The sequence below is a fragment of the Colletotrichum graminicola genome, assembly GCF_000149035.1.
Source record: "Colletotrichum graminicola M1.001 genomic scaffold supercont1.32, whole genome shotgun sequence".
NCBI lineage: Eukaryota > Fungi > Ascomycota > Sordariomycetes > Glomerellales > Glomerellaceae > Colletotrichum > Colletotrichum graminicola.
In genome coordinates, this window is record NW_007361036.1 from 67,640 (window position 1) to 80,139 (window position 12,500).

The window sequence follows — 12,500 nt, forward strand, 5'->3', positions numbered from 1 at the left end:
GTCCGCTCGCCCTTCGCTTTCTGCCTTTTTGTGAGACCAAAAGTCGCGAAGCCGAGACAGCTGTGCCCGAGGCGCGGTATCGCGACCTCGTCCGGTGACTGTCGAGCGAGGGGGGCGTCTGGCCTGCGTCTGCATCGATATGGCGGGCTCGCTCACCCCCCTCGAATTTCGATATGCGCTGGTCAGAATCCCATCACTTTGTTTGTTTGTTTTTGTTTTTGGCCAGGGGCTCGAGATGCTTTACCCCGCAGAACACCATAAGGATTTAGAGACAGGGGTTTTCGATCTTGTCGCTGTCAGACGTACTCCGTATTTGCTAGCGCGTCAACTCATGAGAAAGCACGCGGGTCAGATAAGCCTTTGCTTTAGCTGGGCTAGGTGAGCCTCCCCGAACGCATTGAGCGCTTCACTGTTCACGTTATATCAAGAGGAGGATGGAGAAGTCGGCAGGCGTCGAACTTTGAGAAGCCGTGAGACCCTCAACTTGGCTGGCTCAGCTCTCTCTAAGAATGGACAAACCGTAATATCGCTCTCTGAATGTCTCCGGAAGGCGAGTGGCCGTGTGGCTCTCGGCGTCTAGCGATAGTCGCATCAACGGTGACGCCACACAAACGGTGGAGCAAACCACCTGGACGTAGGTGGCGTGCATCGGAACGACGCAGAGGGCGAAGTATCGGTCGGTACCAAGAAATCAACGTGCATAATCACCTCATCAACCGCATTATTGGAACCAACCAGGAGACGGGGCCTTGATCTACCTGTCTATTTCCGACGGCCCGACCTCTGCTGGTGTTAGCGCGGAGAACGACTGCCGCGCTAGGCGCTTTGGGTTGCGTCCCTTTTCGTCCTCCTTTTCTCCAACCCAAAGTTCACGGCGAGCTTCACCTTGGCGAATACGTCATGCAAGAGACGGACTGTGGGAGACACAGTCGACAGAATGGGTAGAGATATATGTAAGCGGAAGACCGACTGGTGCGGCCCTCAAGAGTGAAATTGTTATGTCCAGATAATAAGGTATTTACAGGAGCAATCAAGAAGAAGAAAAAGTATGTGCCACTGTTGAAAATGTGCAAAAAGCCGAACGACGGCCTCTCCAGAATCATCCTTCACCCCCGAGATGGCTCTGCAGAATCGCCCCCGGCAAGCCGTCGACCTCGGTCTCATGGACTCTACTTGGAGAGGGTGAGGAGACCGGGGCGGTAGGGCAGCAGGTCGTAGCTGCCGCCGGCGCTGGGGTTGCGACCCTGGAACAACAGCTGCAGGTTGCAGGGGTCGACGGTCATGGTCTGATCGGGGTCGGAGCGGACGAGGTCGCCGTGGCTGATGTCGTTGGTCCAGGTGGCGCCGCTGTTCTTCTTGCCGGCGAAGGGGTTGGCCTCGGTGGCGGCGTTGGGGGTCCAGGTGCCGTTGAGGCTGGTGGCCGTGAAGGAGCGGAAGAAGCGGCCGCCGGAGCCCTGGGCCTCGACGATCATGAGGTACTTCTGCTGGCCCTTGAGGGTGTAGACCTGGACGGCCTCAAACAGGTTGTTGGTGGTGTCGCTCATGACGACCTGGGACGAGGAGCCGAAGCTGCCGGGGAAGTTGCCGATGGGCATCTCGGAGCGGTAGATCTTGCCGTTGTCGCCGGCGAAGAAGAGGTGCATCTTGAGGCTGTCACCGATGACGGTCTGGTCGATGGGACCGGTGCTGGAGCCCGAGATGGAGCCGCTGAAGAGGGGCTGGGCGGCGCCCCAGCCGTTGATGTTGGTCGGGTCCGTCGACGTGCGGTACGAGAAGGCAGTAGGGCCCCACTGGTACGCGAGCACCCAGACGTTCTTGGGCCGGAAGAAGAAGAGCGTGGGCGCCACGGCGGCAAAGGGCGTCTTGGTCTGGCTGGCGGCCCCGAGCTGCGAGAAGTCGGAGACGGCGCCGAAGGCCATGGAGCCGTATGACGTGCCCGCGTCGTGCGTCGTCGCGTACACGACGTGCTTGCCGTTGTACGGCGCCGACGTGAAGTCCTTGAGCGCCACCCAGCCGTTCTTGGGCTGCGCCAGGGGCTGCGACGACGTCCACTTGTACGTGGTCGGGAGCTGGCACTGCGCCGCGACGTCGCCGGCGGAGGCGAGCAGCAGGAGCGCCGACGAGAGGATGCCGGTGGTCTTCATGATGTCGGATGGCCTCTACTGTGTACCAAGTATATGCAGAACGAGTGTGTGTCGGGGTTGGCGATGGAGGTGAGGGAGTGAGAGAGAGAGAGAGAGAGAGAGAGAGAGAGAGAGAGAGAGGCCTTGAAGGTGAAGAACGAGAAAAAGCTTGTTTAAGTCGGCGGCAGATCATACCTATATATATAACCCATGACATATATATGACTCTCACGAGGGGGAAGCAATAAGCAGATTTCCACCCAGCTTTGGAGATCCATGGGGTTTCCTGCGTAGCCAGGCCCGTCCGTTCAAAAGTGCGAACGGAATACGAGAGTTTCGCATAAAGAACCAAGAAGAACTAATCGTACCAAGCTTCTGTGGAGTGGGGAAAACGGTCTGGATCGCATTCGTGGGAATTAACATAGATGAAACGCATCGATATAATCTCTGGTAGCGGCCCATTTTCTGGGTCTGAACCCACAATCTTCCTCCACTCCTTCAACTATCCGGGAGCATTTGCCTAAATATTTGTCGAAGGGAGAATTGACCCCCGTCGTCCGTCCGGATTCGGGTACACTATTCTCGCAACGTGGGCCGCAGGGAATGGGGAGGGAGGGCTTTCCGTCGTCATCTTCTTGGAACGGCGGCGAGTTTTGGTTCCAACACTGGTTATGCCCCCCTGGGTTCCGTACGACGAACACGTCAGGCGCGCCAATCGTCTTGTCTTGCTGGGCCGCAGGGAATGTTGAGGGATAGTCAGCTGCTCTATCCTCGACAACCCGACGGTGATCCTTCATGATTTTTTCCCCAAATCATGCGGCTCGAACGGCACTTGAGGTGAAATGTGACAGAACAAGAGATGGGGAAGGGGCCCTTCCCCCATCTATCAGTGACACTGCCGGCATTGAGAGAGCCGAACGTCATCTACGAGCGGGTATTGAGGCCCAAGGCGTAGCTGTCTGTCTGTCTACTGAACACTTCTGACAAAGAAGAAGGCCAGGAAGGAAAGCAAGAAGAAGCGTCAAGCCTGAGACGAAGCAGTAGGGGTTGACCCAAATACATGCTTAACTATGCGACTGTATGGCCTTGGGAGTAAACCTTCAAGATGCCGTCACCAATTAAGTTAATTACTAAGATCTGCTAAGCCCTGTTAAGAGACAGGATGTGCGTCTTGTCAATGGGACGAACCGCACAGGCGCCAATGCTTCCAAGCTTTCAGGAGGTTGAGCGGAAAGCTTAGCATCGCACGGTGAGTGGTAATACCTATACCAACTATGTATTACACTCCCCCCTCCAATAACCCTAACAACGTGGCAATCCTTCGCTGTCACCCCACCTCCCCCATCACAGAGCCCATCACAGACGAGGAGGGGTGGAAGGAGGGGGGGAAGAGAGAAAGAGAAAAGGTCTCACTGTAAGTCGAATCCTCGAAAAGAAAGAAAGTGGAGGGGGCGAGCGGAGAAGAAGGAGACCAGAACCCTTCGCCCTCTGCTTTGTAGGCCGTTGTACCAAACCAAGGCGACTCGCCCCTGATCAATTTACTGGAAATGACCACGGCCTGCTTGCTTGGTTCCAGATGCCTTTCCGCTGTACCGCTTTCGCAACTCTAATGGTCCACCAATGAATTCCCTGCCGTTCCAAAAGGGAACAAGCCGAGGGCGCCGTACTCGGGTGAGCTTCCTAGGGCTACAGATCGACATATATCTTGCACGCCAAGACATAAGGTCCCAGGAACTCAGCTCAGATTTACAGGAGTATCCGTACAGCAGCTGAGATCCCTACTACCTACGTTCGTTATTCTCTTGCTATTGGGGCGATACGCTTTTCCCGGCCCCTGGTTTCTTTCTCGCTCTCTCTTCCGCCCCCTTCTCTCCTCCCTCTCTCTATTTTCGAGCCAATCACATACGGCCCCAACCCTACACGGCAAAATGGTCGGCCTTGCTGCCCTTGCCGCCGCCATGGGGTGCCTGGTCACTCTGTCCTCTGGTCAAGTGACTGTGGATGCCGGCACTACGCTGCAGCCCATCGACGGCTTCGGCTTCTCCCAGGCCTTTGGGCGCGCTAAGGAGTTCCAGAACGCCCCCCAGGCCCTGCAGAAGCAGGCCCTCGACCTGCTCTTCAACACAACCTCCGGCGCCGGCTTCAGCATCATCCGGAACCGCATCGGCTCCGGCGGCAGAGGGGACAGCATCCTCCCCGTCAGCCCCGGCTCGCCCACCGGACAGCCCGCCTACGTCTGGGACGGCGACGACGGCGGCCAGGTGTGGTTCACGAAGCAGGCCGTGTCCTACGGCGTGGAACAGATCTACGCCGACGCCTGGAGCGCCCCCGGCTTCATGAAGACAAGCGGGAATGAGGCCACAGCTGGGTACGCATACATGCACGCCGCCGCACACAACCCACAGAGAGACAGAGAGCAGAGTTGCCTACACTGTTTGATCTACATTATGGTCTCCTTGTTTAAACTCTCATCATGTTTCCCCAAGTTCAAAAAAAGAAAGAGAGGCTAACAGCATCTAACCTCTTGTGAAGATACCTCTGCGGCACCACCGGCCACACCTGCGCCTCGGGCGACTGGCGCCAGGCCTACGCAAACCTCCTCGCGCAGTACATCAAGTACTACGCCCAAACCGGGCTCAACGTGACCCACGTCGGCTTCCTCAACGAGCCGGACTACTCGTACGTCAACCCCTTGCACCCACGCAGCTTTGCATGTTCTCCTGTCTGTCCATGCTTCCCGCGGTGCCGAAAGCTAACCCGCACCCCCGGGGGGGGAGACATAGACCGAGCTACTCCCAAATGCAGATTAGCTTCAACGCCCAGGAGGCCATCTCCTTCATCCCGACCCTGCACCAGACACTGCAGTCGGCCGGCCTCACCACCAAGATCACCTGCTGCGACGCCGTCGGCTGGGGCTCCACGGTCAAGTACACCAACGCCCTCGTCCCGGCCGGTATGGAGCAGTACCTCGGCCTCATCACCTCGCACACCTACTCGGGCGACGCCGACAGCGCCCTCAACACCAGCCTGTCCTCCTGGGTGACCGAGTCCGGCATCACAAAGGCCTTCGACACGACCTGGTACAACAACGGCGGGCCGACCGAGGGCATGACCTGGGCCAACAAGATCGCCGTCGGCATCGTCAACGCCCGCCTGTCGGCTTACCTCTACTGGGAAGGCTTCGAACTCAACCAGCTGCAGTCCGACAGCCACCTCGTCGACACCCGCGACGGCGCCACCGCCACGCCCTCGGCCAACTTCTGGGCCTTCGCCATGTGGTCCCGCTACATCCGCCCTGGCGCCATGCGCCTCGCCACCTCTGGCACCGTCTCTGGCGTCCTCACCGCCGCCGTCCGCAACACCGACGGCTCCGTCGTCCTCGTCCTCACCAACAACGGCGCCGCGGCCCAGTCAGCCTCGGTCTCCTTCAATGGCGGGTTCGTCCCCGGTGCGGCCGCCGCCTACGTCACTGACAACACGCGCACCTTCGCAGTCACGCAGGTCGCTGTCTCCGGTCCGGCCGTCTCCGTCTCCGTCCCAGCCAAGGGCGTTGTCACCGTGAAGCTCGGCAGTGCGTCGACACGTACGAATTCCACCGTCCTGTACACTAGGGGTCCCAGACATATATAACTTTCACTTGTTACAAATATTTCTGTACGCACCACCACCCCTGTACACTGAGGGTTCCAGACATGTATAACCTCTTCACTTCTTATATATGTTTTTCCTCTACTTCTTCTGAACCTGTTTTTACGCTAGTACAGCTTGACGCTTGTCGAGGTCATCCGCAGAATAATACATCGCGTTATGAGGTTCAGTTTCAGACTCCAGGGGCCCTGTGATCTACTTGCCTTGCAATCCGTGCAAGCCCCTGAAAAGGACTGGCCGTGTCAACCCAGAAGAATGCCAGATCCATCCATCGTGATGCATGCTGACTGTTCACTTGAACCGAAGCCGCAAACTCACGAGCCTGTAAGGATGCCAGCTTTCCCGACAAGGATCCTGCCTGTACAGTGTGTGCTTTACAATGTTCACGAACCAACCCGTGGGCTGCTGATAGTGTCGACAAGCCAATGGCTGGCCAAGCACCTTATGCACTAACGCTATAGGACACGGACTCGTTTACTATGCAGCTTCATTATCGGTCACGTGCGGAGAGTTTCTGTTATAGAGCGGCACGGGCTAGGGTCGAAGGTTGAAGCATTCAGAAGAGGAGTTATATTCGAAAGAATATCATAGGGTGCGAGTATCGTCCTAGCCCATAGTATATCGCAACAATGTGAACGTATACCCTGGACTCCTTGTATTACTAGATCATGTCTGTGAGAGAGGTCCTCAGGGCGGCTGCCGAAAAAGGAGGAACTGCTAACCAAGTATGATTGAGTAGAGAGACTGGGAAGAAATACAGAAAGAACCCAGCCTGTTAGATCTGATTTATGGTCATCACATTAAAAAAGAAAAAGCAAAAAGAACATAGGTAGAATAAAATGCGGTGCTTGTTCGCAATCATCCAGGTATAGCTGATGACTCCACATAATATAATTACTCCCGGGGTCGGGCTGAGGAGTTGGGGGGACTTGTATCCGTACATGAACTTTCTCCGCCAACGGGATTCGCCGTCTCCCGTCGGGATCAAAATGTCTGTTCGCGGCACACTAGTGGTGCGCATCCGGTCTTGGTTAAATGGCGGGTTGCCGAACTACCTGGTGCCGTAGTTGCCGAGTTCCGGATAAATTCGAAGACCAGCACAGCGAGGCCCCATATGGATGGAACAGTGTCGGAGTGACCAAGCTCTCTGCTTTTCGCATTCATTCCTTGGTGGGATCGGCGGCCGACGCGGGAATGCCGATCCCAGCCAAGGATCCTTCCAGACGCGCCCGAAGGCATTCTACGGGGCTGATAGAAACCCATAGCCGGGACGGCCACGCAGCCATTGCCCCATCAACTGATGCGGAAGCTGGGCAGATCTATTCAGCTGTTCGTAACCGGACGTATGGGAACACGGGATCGTCTGTATACTCATATGCATGTTCATTCGTACGTCAGCATACCAGCCCGTCTCCTACGTAGCCTCTTTCGTATTAGTCGCCTTGGAATGCATATTACTTCTTGCTTGTAGTGCTGATAACCAGGCGCATCTAACAAGCAAATCTTGTACCCAGCTCGCAATCAGTATTTTCGGTTCTATGTGATGATGGGCAGCAATACGGCATCTCGAGCAACCTCTGGACACAGAGGCTGCAGGATATCGTATTGGTCTTTACCCCGCCTCATGTGAGCCAGTTCCCCTCGCTTGCGCGTCGTAGCAGTTACGCTGTGAGACATGATTATCCGTACCTCTCATGCTGATCAGGGCTGTGTTTTAACCAGATAATTCTAGTGCCTTTATGAGCACAACCGAGGGTCTTATTTTACTCATCCGGTTCCGTACGTACGCACATAGCCTCGTGAAACACGTCAAGCACTACCTCGTGGTGATTGACATGTCAAAAGAGCTTACCATGCTTCGGTAAGTGCAGCTGAAAGGGTAAGCGGGCTGTTCCGAATGCGCATTCCTCTTAGGGGCCCCTGGGAGTTGACTTGGACATTCCATAAGCCACGTTTTCCAGGTCCGCTCAATCCGCCGAACCACTCTAGGTACCTATCCAGCGATGAATATTCGCCACCGCCCTCCAACGGACACCGGCTCTGTCCGTAATACTTAAGAGGGGTCACTGACACCGAAAGTTACTTTGGTGAGACACTGCTCAACGTAAGTTGGTTGGGCTGATCCTTCGTCTTACTGTACTTCCGTTTCATTGCCAGTGATTGGATCAGGTACATTCCCGTCGAAAACAGTTCCTGAGGTTCACACTGCCCGTTTCCATGTGATTATAGACTTGCGTGAGTGGAATTGGCGCCTGGCTATAGTATTTCCACTTGAGCAGAACTGCACGGGGCTTTTTACTGTGGAGGATTGAGATACCTAAGACATTGGCCACGAATGGTGGAAGCCGAGTTCCCGTTCCGGGTGTCTGACCAGTGATTTGACGTATCTATACATCAGTTTGGAGTATACTCTATACACTCAGGTCTACACAAGATTGTAGTAGTTGGGGAGGATAACAGCTAGGAACTACTTGTGACTGAGGCCCATGTACATTCCCAAAGACCATCCTTGAGAGTCACTTGCATCATAGCGCTGTACTCGTAACTGCCTATGAATATAATGCTCCTCGAGCCTCTGTGTTATTTTGGGTTTTTTTATCGCAGTAAATGTACTTCGTTTCTCTGTACATGTATCTATTCAACTGGGTGCCCGCGTCGCCTAAACGAAGTTTCGTTCCAGTCAGCCAATGAGCTAAGTCCACGAATACCTACCGCTGAAGATTCGTTAGTTGTACGGATGATTTTACGGGAGTTTCCTCAGACACAGTGCCTAAGTACTTAGATTTTGTGTAACTGGTGTCTCAGGAACGACTTGGCTGAAGCACTAGGAGTACACACAGCGCCGAAAGGCCGCAAAGAGGCGGACCCTGGGCCAGATATTAGCACAAATACTACGGTCCTCAAATAACCCCTAATCCGTATTCAGTTCCAGTGAACCTTTGCGGTAAGTCCATTCCTGTCACATTTGAGGGGCTGGTGTGACGTGAAAGGCTTGTGTGGGCTCCGTAAAGACCGTTGAAGACTGTCCAGGCAGCCGTTTGTAATGATATACCTCGAGGACTACAAGACACGGCACACTAATCTGTATCCGTGGAATAGAAGTCTCTAGGTTCCTTCGGACTTTTCAGCTCGGATGACATGTCTCATGCAGTCTTCAGTTCCCAAGCTATTACCTTGAAAATGCAGGCGAATCTTGTTATTTCAACGCTGGAAGGAAGCATGTGATGCCTGAACAAGAATACAGCGGCCAGTGAAAACAGTGCAATTGAAGATATGGCCGCGTTCAGTAACTTCTACCAGCTTACTGTAAGACACAAGGCTGACTGCAACATCTCTGCAGCTGTCAACCATCATACCCCCGTCGGACCGGTTTGCAGCATTATGCCAAGCCATAGGCAATCAGCCACGATGTGACGAATGTGCTGGTTAGAGTCATACGAGGCAGAAAGCGCTACATGAAGTAAGTGAGGGTAAAATCGATCCATAAAAGCCTCTGGTCGCCCACCTCAAGTTCTCATATGACCATCTAACCATCAACCCACAACATCATCATCTTAATCCATCCACTTCAAGCATTCGTAAACATGGTTCGCATTCAGGGCTTTGAGGGTTTCCAATATTCTAGAGATGGCGATGAGTTTGAGCAGCGAGACTACGCTTTCTTCAACCAGCAGTACGCCAGCTCAACCCACAAGAGAGACAGAGGCATGGACCCGGATCTTATCGTCCGGCCCAAAAATGACGACGATGTGATCAAGGCGGTCAACTTTGCCCGAAACAACAACATCTCCATTGCTGTCAAGAGCGGTGGTCACCAGTACAGTGGCGCATCATCAACCACCGGCAAGAATATCCAGATCGACTTGTCCAACACTTACAAGGATCTCATGGTCATCAAACCCGCAAACCCAATTGCCGATGATCGAGCATTGGTTCACGTCGGCGTTAGCATTCGCAACTTTGAGCTGAACGCCTATCTCAAGCACAACAGACTCTTCGTCCCCCACGGCCAGTGCGCCTATGTTGGCATTGGAGGACATGGCCAAACGGGGGGTTATGGCCAGCTGTCCCGAAGCTTTGGACTCTTCGGCGACCACATCAGAACTATTACCATGGTCTCTCACGATGGTGATATTCGAGACATCAGCAAGGCAAGCGACCCGGAGCTCTTCTGGGCCATCCTTGGCGGCAGTCCTGGCAACTTCGGCATCATCACACACTACATCATTGAGGTCTACAAGTCCCAGAGCTACATCACTGACGTCCCTGGCATCAATGGCTCCAGGAACCCACAGGGCATCAAAGCCCTCTGGCTGTACAACAAAGAGTTGCTCAGTACACTTCTTAACGCTGTTGCTAAGATGGCTGACGACCCTTCCGTACCGCGTGGGTTCGATCTCTGTATCAGTGTTCTTAGCCAAGACTTCCCCATTGCGACAATGTTCAAAGAGCTGCAGGATGGCAAAGAATGGAGCAAGATGCAGGAGTTGATAAACTCCCAGATTGGAGAAGATATCGCAAACTTCCTCGAGGGCAAGTTTCCGGCTGCTATCATACTTTATGCTCAATGGTGCCCTACCAGCAAGACAGACAGATACGATGAAAGCGTTGATGCTTGGTTCAGCCAGTTCAAAAACCTCAAAGGAATCGCGCTTCAATACAAGAAGCTTGACATGGAGATGGCCGATATGACTGGTCAATGGATCTTTCCAAAGGAGCGCGAGTTCGAACTCCCCTACGAAAAGCGGACGTACGCAACTAGCTCTAGAACTCTCGTCAAAGACAGCTGGGTTCAGGCAGCAGTTGATCGCATCGACCTTATCTACAACCCCAAGTCGGCAATCGAGGGCCACAAAGGTGACAAGGAGTTCGAGCTCTATCAGAGATGCAAGCTTGCAGTGCAGATCCAGTGCTTCGGGGGGGATCATTCCATGTTCAACCTCAACAAGGACAACGGCACCTCGTATAGCTGGAGAGACAGTACCGTCGTCCAAGTACTCGATTGTTTCTACCGGGACGACGACGAGTCGAGGAAGATCGCCCAAGACTGGCAGGCTACGAATGACTCTCTTATGAACGGGCCCACCAGCCCTTTCAGCAAGCAAGACAAGCGCCTTCTGTGGGGCTCTTACGGCGACTGGAACCTGGGGGACAAGAAGGTTTGGAAGTATTACTATGAGGATGAAGAGAAGTACAAGAGAATCGGGAGGGCGAGGGCCAAGGCTGACCCCAACGGGACGTTCACAGCGAACCCGTTTGCTGTTACGGCAGCCAAGTAGTTGTCGTTGGCTGTTTCTCTGCTGGCGATGCAAAAGTTGCTTTGATGCGTGAGCTCATAGTTTCCGTAGCTCCTTCGACGAAGCATCTTGAACTTCGACAGCTCAATCCTTTCATGTGAATTCAGGAGCAAGTAACTGTCGGGGCTGAAGCTCAGGTATATTGATAGATCGTACCCTAATAGAATGAAGACGGTTGCACTACATCTAAGTAGAGATTTTCTCAAACGTTTCTTCCGGTGTGAACTATGTTCTTCTTAAAAGATGGCGCTGAGTCGGTAACAGTCACGCTTTCTAAAGACGCAGTATCTGGCAGGAGATGCGGAACTTGGACTATTCTCATATTTCCCTCCAGATCTCTACCCACCCCTGTGTGTGTCAATCCTAACCTTGTTGCAGGTTATATTAGGTGTTATTTACTGCCCGCAATTAACTCCGTCATTTTTGCCACAGCCATAAGCCCAGTAGTTCTTCGAGTAAGGGCCTGATCGGCACCGCCGATATCATTTGACACTTCGGATAAGGACCAATAACGCAGACTAAGCACCAGCCATAGGTGCTATTAAACTTAAATTATAGTACACTTGGCTTAGAACAGGAGGATACAGCATGGTTATATTCCTAATCTAGTGAATTTTAGGCTTTAATAGCTGTTATAGGTGGTGCTTAGTCTGCGTTATCAGTCCTTATCCAAAGTGTCAAATGATATCGGCGGTGCCGATCAGGCCCTAAGTTTTGCAGCTTACTCCTTGCCTGTAGTAATGCGAAACTGGGGTGTGTGCCGCAGTATGTATTAGGCGTTAATTGCTGCCTGTAATTAACGGCTCGTCTTTGCGGCAATCCTTCTTTCCTGGAGCGTCTCGATGATTTGCCAAGTCGATCATTGCTTCCGAGAGTCAATATTCTGGACTAGGTCGGAGAAACTTCCAGAGGGCTGATACTCGTAATAACTCTGCTTCTGCAGGTCACTGCTTTTATTGAGAAAGTCAAGGTTCACGGTGCGGTGGGAACAGGATCCGCCAGAAACAACTCAGAATTCCCCTCCGTTACAGTTGTCAATAACCCGGGTGGAAAGGTGCGCTTGTCTTCCGGTAAGAAAGGGGGTCAACTTCGGCGTTTAGATCGATTAAAAGGCTGGAAAGGGTCTAGTCCTACTTAAACGCGCCACGATCATGCGGAGCTGGGACTGCTCGTCGTAGCTTCATACCCCGAGATGATGACTCTAGAGGCCCTCTAGAATTCAGAAGTTACAAATGAGGTAGACCGATCTTACTATGTAAGCCGGGAAAGAGGTGTCTGCTAAGCCTTCATCACCTAAATATATATTGCAGTCTCCTGGCTCTTTTGCTACCACAGTGTCTGTCCGCCTATGAAAACACCTTATGCCCAGGCAGAGATTAGACCTGTTGAGCTGAAGCCTTAGCCAATAGGGCGAAGATTCCTTGAAACCGAA

The 12,500-nt window shown here is 53.4% G+C and overlaps 3 protein-coding genes across 3 annotated transcripts; 2 read left to right on the forward strand and 1 right to left on the reverse strand.

The window, feature by feature from the left end:
- Positions 1 to 1,169: 1,169 nt before the first annotated feature.
- GLRG_07682 (glycosyl hydrolase family 62) lies at positions 1,170 to 2,144 on the reverse strand (the record flags this gene model as incomplete). The annotated part of the gene is made up of 1 exon (XM_008098241.1): positions 1,170 to 2,144. The coding sequence occupies one exon, from the start codon at positions 2,142 to 2,144 to the stop codon at positions 1,170 to 1,172; it is 975 nt and encodes a 324-aa protein (XP_008096432.1).
- Positions 2,145 to 4,051: 1,907 nt separating this feature from the next.
- Positions 4,052 to 5,753, forward strand: GLRG_07683 (cellulosome enzyme; the record flags this gene model as incomplete). The annotated part of the gene is made up of 3 exons (XM_008098242.1): positions 4,052 to 4,491; positions 4,656 to 4,802; positions 4,907 to 5,753. The coding sequence occupies 3 exons, from the start codon at positions 4,052 to 4,054 to the stop codon at positions 5,751 to 5,753; spliced, it is 1,434 nt and encodes a 477-aa protein (XP_008096433.1).
- A 3,602-nt stretch (positions 5,754 to 9,355) lies between these two features.
- On the forward strand, positions 9,356 to 11,050 carry GLRG_07684 (FAD binding domain-containing protein; the record flags this gene model as incomplete). Its single annotated transcript, XM_008098243.1, has 1 exon — positions 9,356 to 11,050. One exon carries the CDS (start codon positions 9,356 to 9,358, stop codon positions 11,048 to 11,050), a length of 1,695 nt encoding a protein of 564 aa, XP_008096434.1.
- Positions 11,051 to 12,500: the final 1,450 nt, after the last annotated feature.